General features: G+C 50.3%; 3 protein-coding genes across 3 annotated transcripts in view; 1 reads left to right on the top strand and 2 right to left on the bottom strand.

Moving 5' to 3' along the window:
• The window catches only part of B3GNT4 (UDP-GlcNAc:betaGal beta-1,3-N-acetylglucosaminyltransferase 4), a 38,375-nt gene extending 26,209 nt beyond the window's left edge, over nucleotides 1–12,166 (bottom strand). The window contains exons 1-2 of the mRNA XM_041126213.1: nucleotides 8,347–12,166; nucleotides 1,588–1,864 (exon numbers count right to left, since the gene is read on the bottom strand). Of these exons, the coding sequence (XP_040982147.1) occupies nucleotides 11,048–12,166 (1,119 nt within the window). The 3' untranslated portion in view covers nucleotides 1,588–1,864; nucleotides 8,347–11,047. The remainder of the gene's footprint in view (nucleotides 1–1,587; nucleotides 1,865–8,346) is intronic.
• Nucleotides 3,121–7,499, top strand: DIABLO (diablo IAP-binding mitochondrial protein). Its single transcript, XM_030023842.1, has 6 exons — nucleotides 3,121–3,226; nucleotides 4,124–4,244; nucleotides 4,598–4,729; nucleotides 5,456–5,566; nucleotides 5,722–5,818; nucleotides 6,838–7,499. The coding sequence occupies exons 1-6, from the start codon at nucleotides 3,180–3,182 to the stop codon at nucleotides 7,050–7,052; spliced, it is 723 nt and encodes a 240-aa protein (XP_029879702.1). The 5' UTR covers nucleotides 3,121–3,179; the 3' UTR covers nucleotides 7,053–7,499.
• An 822-nt stretch (nucleotides 12,167–12,988) lies between the features above and the next one.
• Nucleotides 12,989–20,326, bottom strand: LRRC43 (leucine rich repeat containing 43). The gene is made up of 11 exons (XM_030025644.2): nucleotides 20,129–20,326; nucleotides 19,737–19,847; nucleotides 19,459–19,598; nucleotides 18,613–18,851; nucleotides 17,664–17,842; nucleotides 17,141–17,264; nucleotides 16,783–16,922; nucleotides 16,533–16,622; nucleotides 16,047–16,247; nucleotides 15,427–15,508; nucleotides 12,989–13,149 (listed from the first exon to the last, which is right to left on the bottom strand). The coding sequence occupies exons 1-11, from the start codon at nucleotides 20,285–20,287 to the stop codon at nucleotides 12,989–12,991; spliced, it is 1,626 nt and encodes a 541-aa protein (XP_029881504.2). The 5' UTR covers nucleotides 20,288–20,326.
• Between the last annotated feature and the right edge of the window lie 369 nt (nucleotides 20,327–20,695).

A 20,695-nucleotide genomic window follows, 5' to 3' on the forward strand; every position in this document is an offset into this window, starting at 1 on the left:
CAAAAACCCCTCACATTTAAATAAATGCAGGTTTTGACATGGTAACACTAAGCCATGGTGCTTAAACTCACAAAATACTGTTGACAAAAGCATGCTGGGGAAGAGGAGCTATTTGGCATGCTCTGTACTGCCATGCTGCACAGAGCGCAAAGGCGCTATGTCATATAATAACTGGTCCTGACCACACCTAGTGCATTAGTCCTTGTGTAGGCTGCAAACACAACCTCATTACTCCTGGCTCCCGGACGAGCAGATCAGAAGGGGATCAAACTACAGCACAAACCATTTAGAAGCCAGAAATTCAAGGGACAGCTGCAGAACAAAACTAGGGAGATCTACTTTACGAAGTAGAGCCCATCATCTACGTGGGTAAGCAGTTTATTTCTTTATCAACATCTTTTTAGATAATCAGAAATCATGTAAAGCCTATAGATAGATAGAAAACTTCAACGCTTTGAACAACTGGGAAACTGTGGCTGGTTTTAAAATGCAATAGCTCCTATAACGTATATTTGTGCCTGAGCTTAGTATTAAATGACTGAACTCTTTAATAAGACCAAAAATCTTTATCACAAGAGCACTTTAAAAAAATATTCTAAGTGGCAGGATGGGAATTCAGTTTACTTTGGCTGGCTTTAGACTGTTTAGAAGATAAATAATCCTTTTAGGTTAGCTTTATCTTAAGTCTGGTTTTATATTCCCTTTATGTGCTTGACCAAGAGTGTGGATATTTTTGATCAGGCACAGTTATGATCAAAAGTAACAAGAACATGTAAATTGGAGAGAATTTTTTAGATTTTAGCTTTAAATCTAAGGAGCCAACAACTTTTGTGAAAGAGTTCAGTTTTTATATTAAACTAACAAGTGAGCAATCATTTCTAAAGTGATGTGTAAGTATGACTTTAAAATACAGATAGATGATGAATTCTAAAGCATCTTATCCCGTGTCTCCCATTTAAAGGTTATTTTTAACATGAGATATAAATATTTGCCTGTGCAAACTTGTATTTAAGCCCCAGTTTTTGTCATTCTTAAACAAAAGGCTCAGTTTGTGCCAGTATCTCCATTAGATGCAATTATAATTAAATATTAATGGTGGCTTCCTTGGAGGAATTGACCACTTTGATCAGAACACACTGTTGGTAATGCACCATCAGCGACCGCTCTGAACGTGAAGCTTCCTGGATGCACAGCCACTGACACAGGGGGAAAGATACCAGGAGGTAGCTGGACTCTGTAACGGCCTCTGGCCCTTACCAACATGGCAGCGTCCGCTGCCTGTGTGTCTATATTTTAATTTGCTTAGTTACCAGTCCTAATGTGGAGACTTTGATCAGATCCCAAACTCTTTTTCAACACTGGGCAGCTCGGCAACCTTGTACAGGACCCTGAACAAGCACACACAAGTCCAACCTGACACTAACCTTCTTAGAAGGACGGGTGGCCTTTAACCCTCCTGAACCCAGCCATTTCTCGCAACGGCAGAGCCACCCCATCGGCTCTGCAGCCTCCTTGCTCGGAAAGACTCACTCTGTCCCTTTGCTTACAGACCGGGGAGGAGGACGGCAGCAGTCCCAAAGACCCTACCTGCCGCTGCGCCGGGGAGAGCCATGCCGGACTCCTTCGCCGTCCATTTCCTCAAGGTGCTGAAGGAGCTGCTGGCCTTCGTGCTGTTCAGTTACACCGTGCTGGTCGGGGCGCTGCTGCTCGCCGGCTGGACGACGTACTTCTTGGTGCTTAAATGAGAGCTCCTCTTCTGCTCCTGCAGCCACGGGCTGGCCAGAGGCAACAGGCTCCACCGTGCAGCTCGTCCTGTACGTCTGCTCAGCACACAGGATTGCGGTCCCTTCCTCCTGCGCCAATTCTGCAAGCGTTTTGTTTCGTTACTGCCTAATCACAATCTTATTTTCATATGTAAAAAGAATAAGTATTAAAAAAAAAGTATCTACACACATGCACTTTACCCATCTTTGTGGCAATCTTGCAGATTCTTTGTGTCTTCTAGACATTTGCCCCTGTTCCCCAAAGTATTTAAAAGCCTCCCAGCAGTTCTCCTGAGATTCCCACCCCATGTGCCATCTCGAGAGCACAGCAGTCTGCCGAGCACAGCGGAGGGACGGGAGGGATGCAACACAATTCAAACATGACCAGCATCTCAAGTAAACAAGTCCTGCCTTGTCTAACTCTGCCTCATTAAAGGTGTGAAGGCAGAGATACAGAAATTACTTGTAATGTTTTTTTTTTTAAGTCTTGGGAAAAGACATTTCAAATCAGCACAAGGTTTCCCTCTTCCTATGGTTTTATGAGGTACACTTCATGGGGTGGGGGCATCAACACCACATTATCTACAGGCCTATTATTTGGCGCTCTCAAGTGTGCAATGCTTTTCAACAAATGCTTAAAACATGGAGTTAGCTGAAAGATGTGCCTGCAATACAGCGCTGCCTCACTGAAAGTAAACTGTGCTGAGTAAACTGAGCCTCACAGGACAGGAATTGCTGCTGTAAATAAAAAGAATAGATTTAATTGATCAAGGCCTTTCATGTGAAACTATACAGAAAACCTTTGCTGGAGAAGCTAGGGACTGTCACTAGTGTGGAACTAGCCAAAAGCTAAGCAGCATCATATACTCTTGAAAAACAAAGATGAATTAAACCGGGAAGGTGGGGAGCAGAACCTGTAGCAGTCAGTCTGTGCGATCCCAGCTAACAGTTCTGCTGATGACCTGACACACAGCTGAAGGCTGTTCTCTGCTGAGCGGGGCTGGCCTGCCAGGTGTCTCTGAGCAGAGTAACACAGAGGAAGTGGCCAAGCGCAGCCTGAGCTGAGATCTCCTAATGCCATTTCTGCTTCAACAGGTCGGTGATGGCGTGTCCAGGGATGAGTGCTCTTACCTGAAGGGCAGAGCAGCCGCTGGGACAGCCCGGGGCGGCGGGAGCTGCGGACCCCGCAGCCGGAGTGGACGCCCGCCCACTTCAGGCTCCCACCGCCCTCACAGCCCCGCGCGCGCCGCTCCCGCCTTCGACCCAACGGCCGCCCGCCCCACGTGCGCGCCCTCTCCGCATGCGCCAAGCCGGGATCCCAACCCCGCCCGCTCCGCGACACCTCCTCCCCCCACACACGCTGCGACGCGCCTGCGACGCGCTGACGTCACTTCCTGCGTCCCGTCCAGTCGGAAGATGGCTGCTGGCAGCCGGTGGCTCCGGAGCTGCTGCTCTCTCCTCAGGTACCACGGCCGGCCCCGCCGCTCCGGGTCCCGAGGGCGCGGCGGGGGCGGCGGCGGGGGCGTTTCTGTGGAGCCGCTTCAGTGGAGCCGCGCTCGCCGTTCACCGGGGCTGGAGCGGGCCGGGCGCGGCCGACGGGGCTGAACTCAGCCCCTCGGGTCGGTCCCCAGCCGCTTTGTTTGCCCGATATTATCAAGACAGCTGCGGCTGGAGCGGCGGCCTGGGTCACAGAAAGGGCCATAACGCACCTCATCCGCTTCTGGATGCCACGGCACAGCTGGAATAGCACACGCAGTGGGAGCTGTGGTACCCGTCCAGCGCTTGCCGCTGGTGGTCTGTAGTTTAAGAGTACACAGCATAAAAGAAGGGAAACTGGCCAGTTATTTTCAGAAAATTGCTGTACAACAAAAAAATTGTCGTGACTGGTGCTTCTGTTTTTCTGTTCGAGTATTTTGGTGATCCCAGGGACACTTACACAACACTGGATGTAAATAAAACTGACTACAGAAGGCCCGAAGTGTCACTGGATCGCAGCAAACTATTAGCAGTCATATTGCTCAGCTGCATGTACCATATACCACTTTTCAGCTTGCTTTTTAATTTGTTCTTCAATATTATTGAATATTAGCAGTGTGTTGGTACCAGATGAGATACATTTCCTCTCTCAAAGGATTAATAATGCACTAGTTACTGTGCCTGTCTTTTTTTTCTTGCACTTAAGTAATATATAACAGAATTTAAACCAAACTTACTCATTCTCTATTACGCAGCTGCCTTACAGAAGCTTGGTAGAGACTAGGTCACATAGAACAGCTTCTAGGTGTTCTTTTCCTCTGATACCCATTTCCCACCACACACTGATTAGTTCTTGCACTTAACTTTGTTTCTTGCATTTCCAGACAAAACTTCCCTGTTCTGGCCAATATTAGGAGACACTGCCTCCCAGGGGTGAACGGACGATGGCACCAAATGGTGGGCGTGGGGCTGGGAGTGGCCTTGTGTGCAGTTCCAGTTGTGGAGGTAATGTATCAGGAGTGAGATACATACAGCACCCACTTGTTAGAAACAGTTTACTATTCAAAAATACTTGCTTAACATTTTACAAACTAGAACTTGCCCTCAGAATTGTACTCCTTCTTGGGGATCACAGGTGTTTAAGCTACATAGTTGTTAAGGAAGAGAAATGAGAAGGACAGTGTCTGCCTTTGATAACGCCTTGCAGAAACAGTTGCCTTGTTTTACAGTGGCAAAACAGCAGTGAGGATTAGGCTGTCCAACCTGGTAACTAACAGTGGTGCTTTTCCTTACCGTTATTTGTTACTAATAACATCCATATGAAAGTGTAAACATCACGCAAATGTCCTGTCTTTCAGAAACAGAACTCCATTTCTCTCAGTAACGATGCCTTGATTAAAAGAGCAGTTTCCTTGGTAACAGACAGTACTTCTACACTCCTCTCCCAAACAACATATGCATTGATTGAAGCAATGACAGAATATACTAAGGTAAATTGAGAGATTACACGCTTTGCTAGCAAGTCAATACTGGAAATACTAAATTATTTGGCACTAACTACACCTGTTAAACCATATTTAAAATGGACTTTGTTTTTTTATGAGTTTTAGTAAAAGAGGTTTGGGGGTTTGAAAGTGTCAGGTCCCTAGGAAACAGTGCAGCAGGGCTCACTGTTCTACTACATTGAACATGGAAGTTATTTTTAGCTTTGTTAGACTGTTGCTTTGAGCTTGAACTTAAACCAAAATGACCCATGTCCCAGAACTGGGGACAAAGCAACTTGGAGCAGTTATTGGATACCTGCCTCCTAAGTAAGTAGGATATGCCACCCTGTGTTCTTAGGTATTTTATTTACCTTCTGTGCCCATTTCTAGGGTCATGAACTTGAGTTTCATGAGAAGAATGGTGTGAGCCATATTTAAGTCTGAAACAACAAGATACAGTTTTAATTTTATAAGAGAGTGCCAATTTGAGTAAAGTATTGGCATTCCAGTTTACTTCCTTATTAGTATGGCAAGTATATAAAGAGATGCTATCCACAGCACTGCTGTGGGCAGACAGCAAATGCTGTCACTGCCTCCAAAATTGCAGTGAACTTGAGAACAAAGCACCTTTGGAGCCATTCAGCAATTTTCCTGATTAACACCAGTTAACACTGCGACAACATCAGAGATGTACAGATTGTCATGTAATTGTGTGAAATGATTCCTTTCCAGGCAGTTTATACGCTGGTGTCTCTCTACAAGCAATATGCAAATCTTCTTGGGAAAATGAATTCAGAAGAGGTGGATGCAGTCTGGCAGGTGGTAATAGGAGCCAGAGTTGATGTAAGCAATCGTCTCCCTTCAGTCAGCAATCTGCCTCTTAAAACTCTGCTCAGAAAGTTCTTGTCTCGCTTGCTCACCTTTTCACAAAGGCACTGTTTGGAAAAGCATTCAGATACCAGTACATCTAGTTAAGTAATACTTTGTTTTACTCCTAGATGACAACAAAACAGCAGGAGTACCTAAGGCTGGAATCCAGCTGGATGACAGCATTACGTCTTTCAGAGATGGCAGCAGAAGCTGCGTATCAATCAGGTAGGCACAAGCAGAAATACGTAGAGTTTCTTTTCCCTAGCATTTAGGTAGTATTTATTGAATGAGAATGGAGTTGGGAGAAACACAGAATATACATTCAGTTAACATACCAATTTACAACTAGTGCCTGGTTTTTAGAGATGCTGAGAACTTACATTCTTTTATTGGCTACAGGTCTAGTAGAATTGTTCTGAGAACTAGGCCTGGAAACTTCAAATGTGGTTTAGATCAAGACCAACCATGCAAAAAAATGTTTGAAGGAAGTGTTTAGTCATTTTTAAATGCGTTCACTTTTAAAAGTGTTCAAACATGGTTCTGGGAGCCACAGAAATAAGGCTACCTATGGGGTCCAGCAGGTCTTTCTAGCTGGATTAACTTGTATTAAAGAGTGAGAATATTTGCCTTTCACTCAGGAAGTATACTAATTTTGGTCTTTTCTCCCTGTATATACTCTTTCACAAGAAGCATAGAGACTTGATAGCTCTGAGATTGAGTTCTGGGCTGATTTATGGTAAATCAGCAAAGTTATTGGAGTGGAGAAGGGGAGGAAAGCAATGAATATACAGGGACACCCTAACTCTTAAGTGCCTGAAAAAGACACAGAATGTGTAGGAGCACGGGAGGAGTATGGGAGGAGAAGGGATTCTGAGTTCAGCAGTGCCACAGACATTCCCACTGCTGGTAGCTGCCAGGACAGGACAAGACAAGGACTGAGAGTTCCTGGCACATGATGACTGGGCTGACCTTAGTTCTCAAACCCACTAGCACAAGCTGATCACTCCGATCAGACACTGGCCATAACACACTTGGGTGGGAGGAATTCAAGGGGGCAAAAAAATTTCAAAGTAGGCATATTGTTGTTTAAGGTAAATGAGCAGTAAATGTATTTAGCATTAACATAGCCCAAGAGCCATCGAAACACTTAGCAAAGCAGATGATAATTATAGACAATCGTTTCCTTAATTGAAGGTTTGCTGAGTGCTCCTCTAACCCAACATATTTAAATTATTACTTTTCAGGTGCAGACCAAGCCTCAGTGACAGCCCGCAGCCACATTCAGCTAGTGAAATCACAGGTGCAAGAAGTGCGACAGCTGTCCCAGAAAGCAGAGACCAAATTAGCTGAAGCTCAAACAGAAGAGCTCATAAAAGCTCAAGGAGAGGAATCTTCATTGCCACAGGGTATTTTAGGAAGTACAGAGGCAGGTGAGGACCCTTACCTTCGGGAGGACTGAAAAGAACTTCGGTGTCACCATAGAATATGTGAGAATCAATCACAAATTGAAAGGTCCCAAACTTTTAAGTGTGGGATAGTGGGAAACTGCTGCAATAAGCCTATGATTCCATTTTTTAACCCAAACAGGATGGCTTTACAAATCAAGTCAATTCCAAGTATCTGAAAGGCCTTGATCTTGTTTGTAACTTATCTTGTTTGTAATACTTAATGGATTCAATTATTTAAATGTTTAACTATGCAAATGTGAAAATTGCTATCAAGGATAGCTTGTTGTTAATTGTCTCTCTGCTGGGAGGGTCCTACTGCTTCTTTGATATGTTTGTGAGAGCTCTCTAACTTGGAGACTAACTAGGTTATCAGCCAAAGAAGTGTAAAGTCATTATTTTTAACCTGTGAAGTAAATGATGTCTGCTAAGAGATACCTTTATTAAACTGTGCAAAAGCATCTGTTGTGGGTGTGCCCATTTGGATAAGAGATTAAGCACTGTTTTCTATTTGAACTTAAAAGTTTGTAATAGAGCTGAGTCTGACAGCTGCATCAAATTACTCTTAATTGCAATCAGGGGAAACATTTGCTGTAGAGCTGAAAACTTCTATGGAGTTACCCAGGCTGCTCTTAGTGAAGTTTTGCAGTTCAGTACAGCAGCCTCTTTGACCCAAGAGTCAGAGCTTGTAAGGCATCTGCCTTCCCCAGGAAGCAAAGGGAGATTTGATTTTCAAGATACTGTGGTTATAAACAAAGTCATTGTGGCAACTGCTGCATACTTATTTACACAGCAGTGAGCAAAAGCAAGTTTTACATATTCAAATGCTTTCCAGCACAAGTTTCAGGAAAGTAATCTTAAGTCTCTCTTTTTGCAAGCCTAATGTTTCACTGCAGGCTTCAAAACCACAGGTGTCTTTCACTGTGTTTACTTTCTAACTTGACAGCTTAATGTGAAATTTGCAATATTAACTGTATAGACAATGTAAACTTAAGCTGAGACTGCTTTGTAGAATAGCATCCGCTAGAACTTTATCACTGCTGATTTGAGTCAGTTAATCCCTATTCATCAGGTTTTGTAAAACACACATTAATCATAGGTTTTTCACCACAAATTAGCATCTGATGCACTACATCTGTGTCGAGGTTGCTGTTACTAAATTGAGTTGTGCTTGACTAGGAATTTTTTCAGCTGTACCATAAGCCTTTCTGCCTGTGTCTCATTTTGCCTGCCTTTTGAACAAATGCCATCTCAGCTGCACAGCACTGTACATTTATAGATTAAATAGTAAAGGAATTAACAAACCACCTCTCCTTGCTCCTGATCCTCACTGGGTGCTGCTGTATCCAAGGAGAATGGCACAGTCTAGAATTCGAGCTCACAGGAGGATGCCAGGGTCTGCTGTGCCTGTAGTCAGGAGGTGCTAACCACAGCTTTGGGCTGGAGCATGAGCAAAAAAACCCACTATCATGAGAGAATTATTTGCAGCAGTGGCACAACCACGCCCCTCAAGAGCCAAATGCAACTTCAGGTCAGCCTCTAACCACAACTGCTCTAATTTGTTACATGCTCCAGTGTAAGGACGTCTGCCAAGCCACTGACCCAAATGCACATACAGGTTGTGTTCCTTTCAGGATGCCACAATAACCCTACTCTGATGCTTGCATGGCAGAGATGTGGCTTATGACAGATGAACACTGCTACAGGAGTCTGCAAAGCAACTCAGTCTTCCCCTTTCAGGGCCTGCTCCAGACCCCTTGCTGCCCCACTTGTTGTTTCACTGTACACCCTGCTCTTACTTCCCAAGACGCTGGCAGTACCCGCACACATCTAAACTTCAGACGTGACAGGAACAAAGTAGTCACTTCAGTTGAGTCAGAATGGGAGCGAGGAGCACGAGTGGCATATCGTCTCCAAAATAGGGTGGAAAAGAGCCTGACACCTTGATTAGGAAGTGACAGTTGCCTGTCAGGGGTTAGCCCATACACCTAAGCCCACAACAGACATGACATCACGCTCTACATTATGTTACTGAGTTTGCATTTGGAATCATCTAGTGGATCAGAAAAATGCTGCCACAGCAGTTCACGGGGTACCATGGTACCCGCTCTGTCCAGTCTCTTCTCTGGAACAACCAGTGGTGCCCAGAGAACAGTGCCCAGAAACTAGGTTTTGCTGCTGATACTCAGCCTTGTTTACAAAGCCAACATATCTGAAACTATATGCAGACCATTTCTCAGGTATAGCTAATACAGCTAATTAATCCCTGTTAGGGCTGCAGTGAGATGATGCAGCAGCAGCTTGTGCCAGACCACACTGAGGATGGACACACACACAGGCTCACCCCTTGCAAGAGCCCTTTTTTCAGACAAACACCTACTCACATCTGCCACAGAAACAGCTCGCGTGAGAGTGGCAACTCCCTCTGTAAGAGTCTAGGTCACGCCATAGTGCTAAGCTAGAACTACACCGGGTGCTTTAGAAAGCCAAGGCAGCAAGTACTGCCAGGAGTCCGTCAGCCTGAGGTCGTACAGCACTGCACCAGCCCACTGGAAGGCAGGGCAGCCAGCCTGCCCCAAGAGCTTGTCACACCTCTGGTCTCGGGATGTCCTCTGTCTCTCTATCTGTAGTACAAGTAAGGACCTCCTGGAAGCACTTCCCGGGCACCTCTGAAAGCTCCAGTTCACATCTGGTGGATGGTGAACGCTGGGCAGCTGGCACTAGAGACAGCAATGACAACAGCACAACATAAATTGCTGATTTCTGTAATCACACACTTCCTCTCTACCCACTACCTTTTTCTAAAGCTTCCAGGCTGCTTCCTGTTCGCACACAGCACAGCAGCTTCTGATCTAGCAGTAAGACGCCCTGAAGCTGATGAGCTTCACAAAAGTATCACCAAATCTTAGTTTCATATTTGATCTTTCCTCAAATTAGCAACTCCAGCACACTCATAGATTAATTGCTTCTGTATCAATACATCTTGCCTGGACAGGGGCAGAGAATGGCAGCGGCTCACAGCAAAGAAGTGGCAAGTATCCATTTCCACATAACCTTATCCTCTTTAATATCAATGACTGCTTAATGCAAATGTCCAGCACCAGAGCTCAGCCTTCTCTGGCTTTTAGTGCTCTTAGCTTTCAGGAGACCCAAGAATACTCCTGTGAAAACACTTTTCAAAACTATTATTTTATTTATACCCAACACTACAACAACAACGACAAAAAAAAAAAAAAAACAAAACAAACCCAAACACCTCCCACACAACATGAAAAGCTACAGCCACTCTAACTACCACTGTGATTATTCAAGACATATTGCTCTGCTCAAACCCAAACAGAAAGTGTTTGTGCAAAAGCTTCCAGTGCAAGTAAACCTGTAATAAACTTCTGTAAAATCCAACAGGCTCAAGTGAGAGCCCAGTCCCTTGGATCATCGTGCTGTGTTAAGGCAATATATTTTTGAGGCATTTTATTTTTTCCCCACTCCACTCCCTTTCTCCTGCTGTCTGGTAGGACCTGTGGGATTGCTGGATGGCCTGGAACAGTGGAGTTGCACTGCGGTGGACCCAGCAGCACACACTGGCCTTTCTCTTCCACCCCTTCCAAGTAATTTCAAGTGCTCTGTCACCCATTAGTCATCATCAGCTTTCCTACACGAGACTGAATTTGGCTGGCAGTCAGACACCAGCCTTGGTGTTGCGGAGCCTCCATAGCAGGTGGCCCGTCACCCACGTTCCTGTGGCAGTTGTGACTTCCTCTGGCTCCAGTCTGGCTGGGAGGAACCGAGCCGAGTCCCCTGTGCCGTGTCTCACCGAGCTACCAGCCCCGTCCCCACCCTACAGCAACTCAACTGTTTCAGTAACCCACGGACAGAAAAAGACTTACTGCAAAACAAACCCCTATGGCTCAAGTACAGACTGTTAGTAGAGGACGCGTTTCTACCACAACCTGATTTTTAGTTTAAAAGTACCCTATATCTGTCACCCGTCACAGTCCCAGTGTGCTCATCAGTAGCTTCTTTTCCAACCCCTTCTGTAGCTGTGCATTACTGACACCGCACACCTAATGCTGTCATCCTTCACCAGCGTCCACATGATCCACATCTCGGTTGGGCTTAGTTTGTGCACAATCATCAGCTCTTTGTACAAGCATGGATCAAAAGGATTGAAAGGTCTCTGGATCCCAAAAGTCTTAAAGCCAGCGTGGTTCTTTGGGGTCACTGCCATCTTTGCCAGACACATTCCCACAAAGACATCATCTATTGGGAAGAGTTCCATGTCCTCTGCGGTGCTCTGGAGGCGGCGCACTGTCTCTCTAGACATCACATAGCCCCCTCCACCCGCATAGAGAGGATAGAAGGGGGCTCTGTACATGGACTCTGGAATAAAGTATTTGACCTTGGTGTTCCTGATGGGCCGGGCGTTGGTGATCACATCCCCAACAAAGAGATCCTGTTCAGGGTCCAGTTCTTGGAGGAATTCAACAATGTTATAAGTATTGACAAAGACATCATCATCGCCCTTCAGCACAAACCTGGTGTGCAGGCAGTCCTCCATGAACCAGCGGAGGAAATGCAGCTCCTTGAGGGTCAAGTTGAAGAAGTTGTCAACAAAATCCCACTGCAAGATATCATCAAACTCCTGGCTCTCATAAGCCAGCAGCTGGTGCAGGGGCTGTACCTGGATTTTGGCCTCCAAGCGCCCTAGCAGGAATACCAGCCTGATGCGCTTGCCACCGATGGAGACCTCCTTCCCCCACGTGTTCCTGATTGCCACTCGCCGGTCTATATTGATCGGGGAAGACTTGATCGCCAGCAAGAGGAACGTGTCTTTGCCACACCTGGAAGGCTTCAGCAGAACCAAGAAGTTCCGGCAGTGCTTGTATGTTAAGAAAACACGGTGAAGCTCTGGGAGGGTGAGAGAAGAATTCGCAAAGGTCAAGTTTGGCAAACACTTGCTGGGTTCAGCATTGTCCAGAACCAAAGACTGTGGTTTGCGATGCGCTACATCCACTTTCTGGTCTGCCGACGACGCTGCCAACTTTGCCTCTTTCTTCATGTAAAAAACCCACGCCAGCAGCATGATCGAAAAGGCATAAAGTGCGAGGTTTTTAATCCTGGGATACATGGCAATCTCCGGTGCGGAACCCAGGCCCTGCACGGTCAGAGGAAGACAAGCTGTTTATGACTTAGACCTGCATACTTACACTTTCCACTTGCGCTCGCACCACTCCCACGCCCGCCGTCGCGCAGGGACCGAGCGCGCTACCCAGCCCGGGGAACCACCGGCACGGGTCTCGGCGTTTTCCCTCGCCGTTGGTTTTTTTTTGGGTCCCACCGAGACCAGGTGCTGCCGGCGAGGACGAGAACCACTGTGCCGGGAGCGGCGGCCGTTCGCCCCCGGGAGGGCTCGGGAGCCCGCGGGGAGCCGCACCAGCCCCGGCCCCGGCCGCGGCCCGAGGAGAGCCCGCCCGGTCCGAGGCGCTCCAGTCCGGGCTCGGAGCCCGGCGCTCCACGGTGCTCCCCGGCATGGCCCGGTTCAAACCCCCCCGGCACCCTCCCGGTCTGCAAAGCCGCCGCCGAGACTTACCGGGAGCCGCCGCCACCGCCCCCCGCTCCGCACCGCCGCCACGCGCCGCTCGAGGAGCCCGCCCCGCCCCGCCCCGCCCCGCCCCGCCGGTCGGGGCGGGGGGGCTTGCACCGGGCACTGCGCAGCCGGGGCAGCGCGTGCCAGGCGCTGCACGCCGGCACCGGGCGCTGCACCCCTGCACACCGCACAGCCCACCCCGCACACCACACACCAGCCCCTGTGTGCTGCAGAAGCTCAGCAGCGGCCCCAGACAACCACGAGCCCCTCGGCATCTCCCAGCTCTGGCGATTCAGCTAAACCAGGATCCACGCGGCGTCCCCGTGGGTTTTATTTCCCACTCGCTCTTTTGCTATGCACACATTACTGAGCCTTCCCCACTGCCACGGCCATGCTCTCCTGGCTCTGGGTACCGGCTGCTGAGGGCCACCGAAGCAGCTGCATCTGGAATTGAACCGTCAGCGGCACCAGCTGGAGACCTCGACCCTCCTCCGGTTCAGCAGAGTCTTTGTTCTTTCTTTTTCCTGTGGAAAGAAGAAAATCTGTCACTGTCTTGACAGAGTAAATCACCCTAAAACAGCCGTGTGCAGGGGGGGAATGCCCACTGCGTTAGCACTGACTTCCTGGGCCTTGAGGGGAAATCTATTTGAATATGAATTCAGGTAAGAAGCCCAAAACCCCATCTTTAAGCAGGCAATCGATCTGGATGGAACTTTGCTTTTTGTTGTTAAACTCCTCTATAATTCCTAGGAAAAAAGAAGGATGCAGAAATAAATCATTTCAAGGATCCTGGAAAATCAAGTGTGGGGCAAAATGAGACCTACGTGAGACTACTTCCGAAGACATCCTTCAATGTCTGGGCAAATTGTTTGCTCGAGACAAAGCTTGCTGCCTTTCCTCTTTGAGCCATCTGGAAGGGATCCCAGTTCCTCTGAGAGGACTTATTATTTGTGTGCATTTGCCGACGGAGGGATGCAAATCAGCCTCAGCTCCCGGCTGTGAGAGTGCCGGTCCCTGCACAGCCTCACTGGATGCACGGCTGCAGCAGAGCGAGGGCTGGGAGCCGGCCTCCATGCCTCGGAGCGTGGCCACTGCCGCAGCTCCAAGGTGGTACGTGGTACCCAGGTGATGAGCAAGTGCCAAACGACCACGGTGCGATCTGGTGACTCATGGAGCAGCCAGGGCTTGCAGACACTGCGTGCAGCGGCGCTTGAGCAGCCCACCTGCCACCCCAGCCACAATCGGGGTGTAATTGTGAGTCATGAGTCACAGTGGAGTGCGTGGCCATGGGACACTGCCAGCACTGGGTGTAGCCAGCTGTGGGGGCAGCTGATTTTTAGACACCATCTTTTTGAAATATGCACTCGGTGGCCTTGCTGTGCAGCCGGCCTGTCTCCACATCCACAGGCATAAGGGGATACTGAATTAAGCACAAGTCTCTAATCGCTCTGGGTTTCCTGCATCAGCAGCAGCTTTCTGTGCATGCAGAACCACCTCCAGCCACAGAACCCCCTGCAGAAAGGGTTCATTCTTGCTCAAGCTGAAGGGAAGACCTCCTACATGCACACTGACCACAGGCCCTGGGGTGGAAAGGAAGTAAAAAACACCACTGCTAAACTTAAGTTGTTTGACAGCAGGTCCCTGCTTCAGCAACAGTCTGAGCTTATATTGCAAATGCACATCTTCTTGTGGGGAACAAAAATTCAAGGAGTTTTTTCTTCTTTTTAGGTAGCTGGGAAGGCCATCAGGCTTCCTCAAGTGCAGAAACAGCCTAGGACTGCAGGGCTCCGAGATCCTCCCCAAAGATGGGGACCTCACCGTGGGTGGCAGGGTACTGAAAAGCATCCCAGAGCTCTTGGGGAAGGGGGTTAATTCCTCTCTTAAATTAGCTACTAAACCTGACGGCGGAGCGGGGACATGAGGCTCCTTTGGTAGCTCCGAGTGGTGCTGGGGAGGCCTGGCCCACTCCATGCTCTCCTCAACCCATGAGCAGCTTTTCAGCATCGCCCTGCCACCCCTTCCCCCCCACCCCCACCTTCCTCCTGCTCTTGCATTACCCCTCTGATGTGCTGGCACTGCTATTTTTGTAGTCAAAACAAGATTGCTGGAAAAATAACCTGCAAGAGGCAGGGTGAGGTTTGTCTCTGGCGGATTAAGCAACGCTGCTGTCTGAGCAGACTGTGACCTCTGCACTGGGGAGGCAGGGGACACCCATCAGGGGTCAGGGTGGTCCCTTCATAAGTGACAGCAGACCCAGGTCTGTTCCCAGCCCCACCATGAGCTGGCTGGGGCACCTGGCGCTCTCTGTGCATCTCATCTCTAAACCAGAAAGAACAATAATCCCCTCTGCAAAGTGCTTTGAGATGTGAGTTGGAAATGGATGAGGACCTTATTATGCATCCCAGACAGCACTCCCCCCAGCTGTCCGTGCCAGCCCACACCACTGGCCACATTTGGCAGCCGACACAGCGGGCAGCACATCTTTCACCCAAAACTCTGCTTTGCCCTTCTCCCCTGGCACGCAGAGCTGGTAGGTGTGTGTCGCTCCCAGGACAGCCGGCAGCCCACCCTTGGTGCTTGTTCAGACACCAATTCAACAAGGTGTCCGGGCGTGTGTCTAACCTTACAGCCCCCGCAGTCAATGGATGTATTCACAGCCTGAAGCTCAGGATATGAGTAAGCGCCCTGCTCAGCAGAGCTGGCAGCGGGGCAGGGACCTGTGGCTGCCTTTGGGCCGGGCACCGCTGCTGTTTGCTCTTGCACATACCACCCTCTGCCCAGCCAGCTCCAGTCTCTGTCACCTTTGGTAGATGTTGTGGTTTTCCAGCTGGACTGACTCTCTGCTTTTGGTTTTTTGCTCTTGCCTTTGCCTTTTTTCCTCTCCTGTGGAGAGAGATGTTTCCATAGTTAGACCATTTTAATTCACTGCCCGGATTGTAGTCCTGTGACAGCCATCACCATCTGGGTTCTGTCACCAGGATTTAAAGGGCAAAGGAAAAGGGTGAGGTGAAGCAGGAGCACAGTGACAGGGCTGCTCAGAGAAGAGAATCCAGGAAATAGAAAGTGTCAGTACAGCCGGTGCATGTTGCCATGCCAAGGGAGAGAGAGCATCAGAGGAAGCATGAGTGGTTGCTTTTCACAGTCTCAGATGGAAAAATAAACTCATCTATTTTCTTAATCTTGGCCTATAAAAAGTAGCAGTACTCATCGCTAATATCAACATTAAATAACGATACCAGCAGTGATGGATGGTGTGTGGGCAGGATTATTTCAGCCCCATTTTATGGAGAGGAGAACTGAGGGATGGACAGGATGGATGCCTGGGCCAGCTGCAGGGCAGGACATGCTGAACCCCAGCCTGCAGCGCTGCCCGTCCCTGGCAGCTCTGCCTCACCACCCTGCCCTGGGACATGCTCGTTACCTTCTCCTCCAGACTTGGTGGCTGCAGCGGCTGCTCAGTGATCAGGATCCCAAAGTCACACACAGTTGCCACCAGGTCCTCGGTGGCCAGAAGGGTCTCCAGGGTCACCCTCTGGGTGCCCAGGGTCCTCCGAATGGGAGGGTTGCTGCGGAGTTCACATGGCTTCTCCTTCTTTTTCTGCTTGTCCCTGGGCACAGGAACCTGCAGGGCACCAGCATGGGGACAAGCTTCAGCAGAGGGTTGGGGTCCCTTTATCAGACAGCAAGCAACCCCGACCCAGCCCCTTGCCCACCACTGCATCCATACTGAGATGTGTGTAAACCCACTGCTGCCTTCCTCCCATAGCAAGGGGGGACTTTGGCAAGAGGTCTGGCATGGAGGGGAGATTCTCTGACACACCAAACTGGCCCAGGAGAAAGGCCCTCATTCTCCCATTATTTTTTTTGCAGCTCAGTGTTTGGACATCATTCTCTCCCAGCATCCTACTTTGGCACCGTCCTTTTGCAGACCCTGTCTTGCCTTCCCCTTCGTGACTGTATTTTCTTCTGGATCAGCATCAACAGGCCATGAGAGCACCTGCCCGGGGAGAGGAGCTGGTGCTGCAGCTGCTGGGACGCCCAAGGACCCTGGTCCGCCATCACTGGCGTCCCAGGCTGCCTCCCAGCGGGAACACTATGCCGCTGCAGGGCCTCCCAGCAGCTCTTTCCCCTTTCATCCGGCTCTGCCACACACTCACCTTCTCCTCCATGACTGAGACAGTCGTTCCATGTGCCAGGTAGGACTTCAGGCCCACTAAGTCCTTGGCAGTGTGCTCCTTCCTGTAGCTGCAGTCGATGGTGTCTGCCCAGGGCTTTCCAGGGGTGACAAACACCTTCACTGTGCAGGGACACAAAAAAGCTCTGAGGAGAGACCTCTCCTTCCTGAGGACAGGAAGGACCCCTGGGACATGAGCAGTGCCAATTCATTATCCATTAGTCTCAGTAACAGCCCAGCTGCAGCCAACCCTGCGAGGGATGTCCTGATGCTACTGCATGCCAGGAAGAGCCATAAGCCTGCCCTGAGCCGTGGGGCAGGGGATTTATAACCCTCATTACCAGAGTGGGCCTTGGGCTCCTCCATGGCTGCAGGCTCCTGCTGGCCCTTTGTTTCCCTTGTGTCCTGAGCCGAGCTGTCCACATCCAAGGTGGCCACTATGGGACGCTGATGGATTTTTGTTACCTGGAACAGAGAGGGATCTCTTGGCAAGGCATGTCTGGTTGTGTTTGCATCAGGACCAAGGGGCAGAGCTGCCTCCAAAATCCCATTCCCCAGCCCACCCTCATCATGGGAAGAAGGGGCACCACCGCCAGGGAAGGCGTCTGCTGCAGCCAGCGGGAGGGGGTGTGTGAACGCACTCCTATGTGCAGAGCAGCACTGGGCTCCCCGAGAGGGACAGGGAATGTGGGCAGCAGGGACTTGTCCTGCCAGATGTGGCCACATGTGAGTTCCGTCCCCAGTACTGCTGCTGCCCACGCCAGGTCCATTACAAATGGTCTTGCTTCGCAGCCTGGAGGTGAAGTCCCCCTTGCTGTGGCCTGACACTGCCTGTTGCTTTCAAGATCTCAGTTAAGCACAAACCTCAGTGCTGCTACCATCCTCGATCTCTTCTCCCTCCACAAACTTGTATGTCACACAGTAGCTGTAGGTGATCACCGGAGCCTCAGAGCCAACCTCCAGCTGCTGACGAGTGCTGGGATCAGGGACTCCCTTGATTTCCCCAATGCTCACAACCACTTGTGCTTCGCTTCTGATCAGCTCTAAAAGGAAGACAATCTTGCTATGAAGCTGCAGCATGCTCCTTCCAGAGTGAGGAAGGCACAGAGCAAGCAGAAGCCTCCAGGACGCTGTGTTCCACCACCTGGCATCCCTCCCTGCCGCCCTGCGCTAACGCTGTGACAAGCCACTGCCACATGGGGTCAGTCCGAAGCCATGCAAACATCTCCTGGCTTGGTTGCTTTGCCTCCCTGGTTAACATTTTAGACTCCAAAGAGCATGTCCAGCGCATAAACTCATTGAGTAGGGGCGATCAAGAGCGGCTTCCCATCCCCAGGTGTCCCCAGCCCTCTGCTCTTGTCCCAGTCAGGGATGTGCCACGCTGCAGGGGCGGCACTGCTTCGTGCTAACAGTGCAGCACCCATGTAAGCATCTTCCTTGTAGACATGTTCCTCTTTCAGCAGCTCAAGAGGGAAACGCACAGTCTGAAACCAGACGGTGTCTAGGAAGCGAAGATGGGGGCAGGCCATGACACTGAGACAGTGCTAGGACTAGGTTGTTCTTGCAATCTTTGGACCTGACTAAGGCTAAATCCACGTCAATTGTAATTACACTGCTACAGGGTCCTCTGCCTGTCTCCCCGCTTGTACTAATGGGGTAAAAAGGCACCGAGAAAGATCTCCATTTGAGGAGAGGCAAGAAGGAAGTCAATACTGCATCCAGAGTTTGCCCTGAGGACTCCTAGCTCAACCATGATGAAACCACCTTCTGACTCATGGGGTCAGCACGGACAGGTTCAAAGGCGAAGGCTCACCTGGCTGTCTCGCCAAACCCTGGAACTGGTGCCTCTCCTCAGGCCCTATGTGGATGTCATCGAGGATGGAAAGCCTGGGCAGGCTGTCCACGAGGAAGCCTCTGTAAGTGGGAATGAGAGCCAGCGGATTCCCTTGGAGCAGCAGGATGCGGAGCTTCTGCAGACTGGACAGCTGGGAGACCAGCCCCAGCAGATCTGTGAAGTTGTTAAAGCTCAGGTCAAGGGAGACAAGATTTGGCCTAAGGAGAGAATCCAGAGAAGAAGGTTAGGCAAACAGCACCTATCTGAGGATAGAGAGCTACTGCCCTGGGTCAAAAAAAGAAACAAAAATTGTGTTTCCCCAGCACAAACTGGGTCAAACTGGGGAATCCAATGGTACAATCTCAAGAGGCCAATTCCTGAGCCATAAGGTCCATTGCAGTCTGCCCCACAACCCAAAATCATGTTTCTTTAGCATCCATTAGCCACCCGACTGCATCATTCGGTGATGCAGCCTAAGCTTTAGATCCTTCCCAGAGCAGACTCCCAGCAGGGGCTTTGGTAAGGGCATGGAAAAAGGAAGCTGCCCAGAGACAGGGGAACTGTGGTGCGCAGGGTGTCAAGGCAGTTCCCCAGGTGATCTCCCCATTCCACACCTTGGCCACGGACCAAGACAACCTCTGACCGTGAGACAGAAGACAGCAAACAGAGACAGATGGCTCTGCACATGCAGGGGACACAGAGCAAAGAAACAACCCTGCTGAAGGGCTCTAATTTCCTAACAGGGGCCACTTTGATGGCTTGAGGTCATCTGTTCACAGCTGCCCATCTCCCTTTCAGGAGCCCATGTTCAGCCTGTGGCATTACCAGAAGGCTGCAGTGAGGTACTTGTCCTCTGAAGGGCCGCACAGCCTGTTGTATCCAAGCCCCAAGTGCTGGAGCTCTGGAGGAGGCTGAGCGCACAGGTCCTGCAGATCAGCCACAACATTGCAACAAAGCTCCAGGACCTGCCCAGGACAGAGGGAACAACAAACACCCTTTGCAATGAGCTGTTCCTGGCACTCCCTCGAGCTGTTTGGCTTGCATTGCGTTCCCAGACAGGACCTCCTTCCCCATCCTGCTGCAAGGCATCATCACTCGCTCACCTTCAGTGTCCGGGGCAGGTTGGCCGAGGTTATCCTACTGATCTGGTTGGTACTGAGGATGAGCTCCTCCAGCTGCTGTAACTGCAACAGACCCTCGTCAACCTCCTCCACCTGCAGAGAGTTGGGTTTGGCCAATGTGTCCCTGAGCCACCTCATGGCCCAGGTGACATCGACAGGTAGTGTTGATCCACATGACATACGTGTAACACAGATTAGTGCAACACACTGGGTGGGGGGACCAGTAGCTCTACCCCAGCTGCAACAGTGGCATCTGGGAAGATGCTGGGACAGGGAAGGTGTCCTTTTCCCAGGATGTTTTCCCTCCCAACAGGAAGAAATGGTTTCCTGGACTGGAGATGGGTAGCTTTACAGGCATCAGCAGCTGCACTTACTCCCTTGCCAACGATCCGCAGGGACCTGAGGACCTGGAAGACGTTGGAGCCATGAACGAGCTCGGGTGCCAGCACAGCCAGTTCCCGCAGGTGCTGGTCCTGGGGACTGCAGTCCGGCAGCAAGGCCCAGGGGCTGTGCCGGTCGCTCAGCAGCTCCATCAGCACATCGGGGCTCTCCTCACCCAGCGGCACGGCCTCCTCCTGTCTGGCTGGGTCTTTCCCCAGCCCCAGCTGGCCTCCACAGGGATTTGTGCATGCATTGAAGCGGGACTTGTTCTGCAGAGAGGGAGAGGAGAGAAGCAGTAAGAACCCTGCAGACTGCAGACCCTCTGCCATGTCCCACGGCTGTGCCCCCCGGTCCCCTACCCAGCTGCCAAGGCCGCAGGGGAAGTCCTGCAGACCCAGGTGCCGCAGGTGCTCCCAAAAAGCAGCTGAAACGCTGCAGCAGCCGGGTGTTGCCATTCAGCCCCAGTCTGGCACAGAATTCCCCGGCTTGGCAGCATGCGTCCCTGTCGCTAGGAGATGGCAGGGACACGTATGCCCTGGGGACCGGGGACCAAGCTCTGC

The sequence above is a fragment of the Aquila chrysaetos genome, chromosome 9 (genome assembly GCF_900496995.4).
Source record: "Aquila chrysaetos chrysaetos chromosome 9, bAquChr1.4, whole genome shotgun sequence".
In the NCBI taxonomy this organism is placed as follows: domain Eukaryota; kingdom Metazoa; phylum Chordata; class Aves; order Accipitriformes; family Accipitridae; genus Aquila; species Aquila chrysaetos.

Excerpts from the sequence above, each read along its gene's own strand:
- DIABLO (XM_030023842.1), top strand. The coding sequence starts at position 3,180 with ATGGCTGCTGGCAGCCGGTGGCTCCGGAGCTGCTGCTCTCTCCTCAG. Across the intron at positions 3,227-4,123 it reads AGCTGCTGCTCTCTCCTCAG|ACAAAACTTCCCTGTTCTGG; the intron begins GTACCACGGCCG and ends TTGCATTTCCAG. Across the intron at positions 4,245-4,597 it reads GTGCAGTTCCAGTTGTGGAG|AAACAGAACTCCATTTCTCT; the intron begins GTAATGTATCAG and ends CCTGTCTTTCAG.
- LRRC43 (XM_030025644.2), bottom strand. The coding sequence starts at position 20,287 with ATGGAGCTGCTGAGCGACCGGCACAGCCCCTGGGCCTTGCTGCCGGAC. Across the intron at positions 17,265-17,663 it reads AGGATGGTAGCAGCACTGAG|GTAACAAAAATCCATCAGCG; the intron begins GTTTGTGCTTAA and ends TCTCTGTTCCAG. Across the intron at positions 16,248-16,532 it reads TGCAAAAGGACGGTGCCAAA|GTTCCTGTGCCCAGGGACAA; the intron begins GTAGGATGCTGG and ends GGTGCCCTGCAG.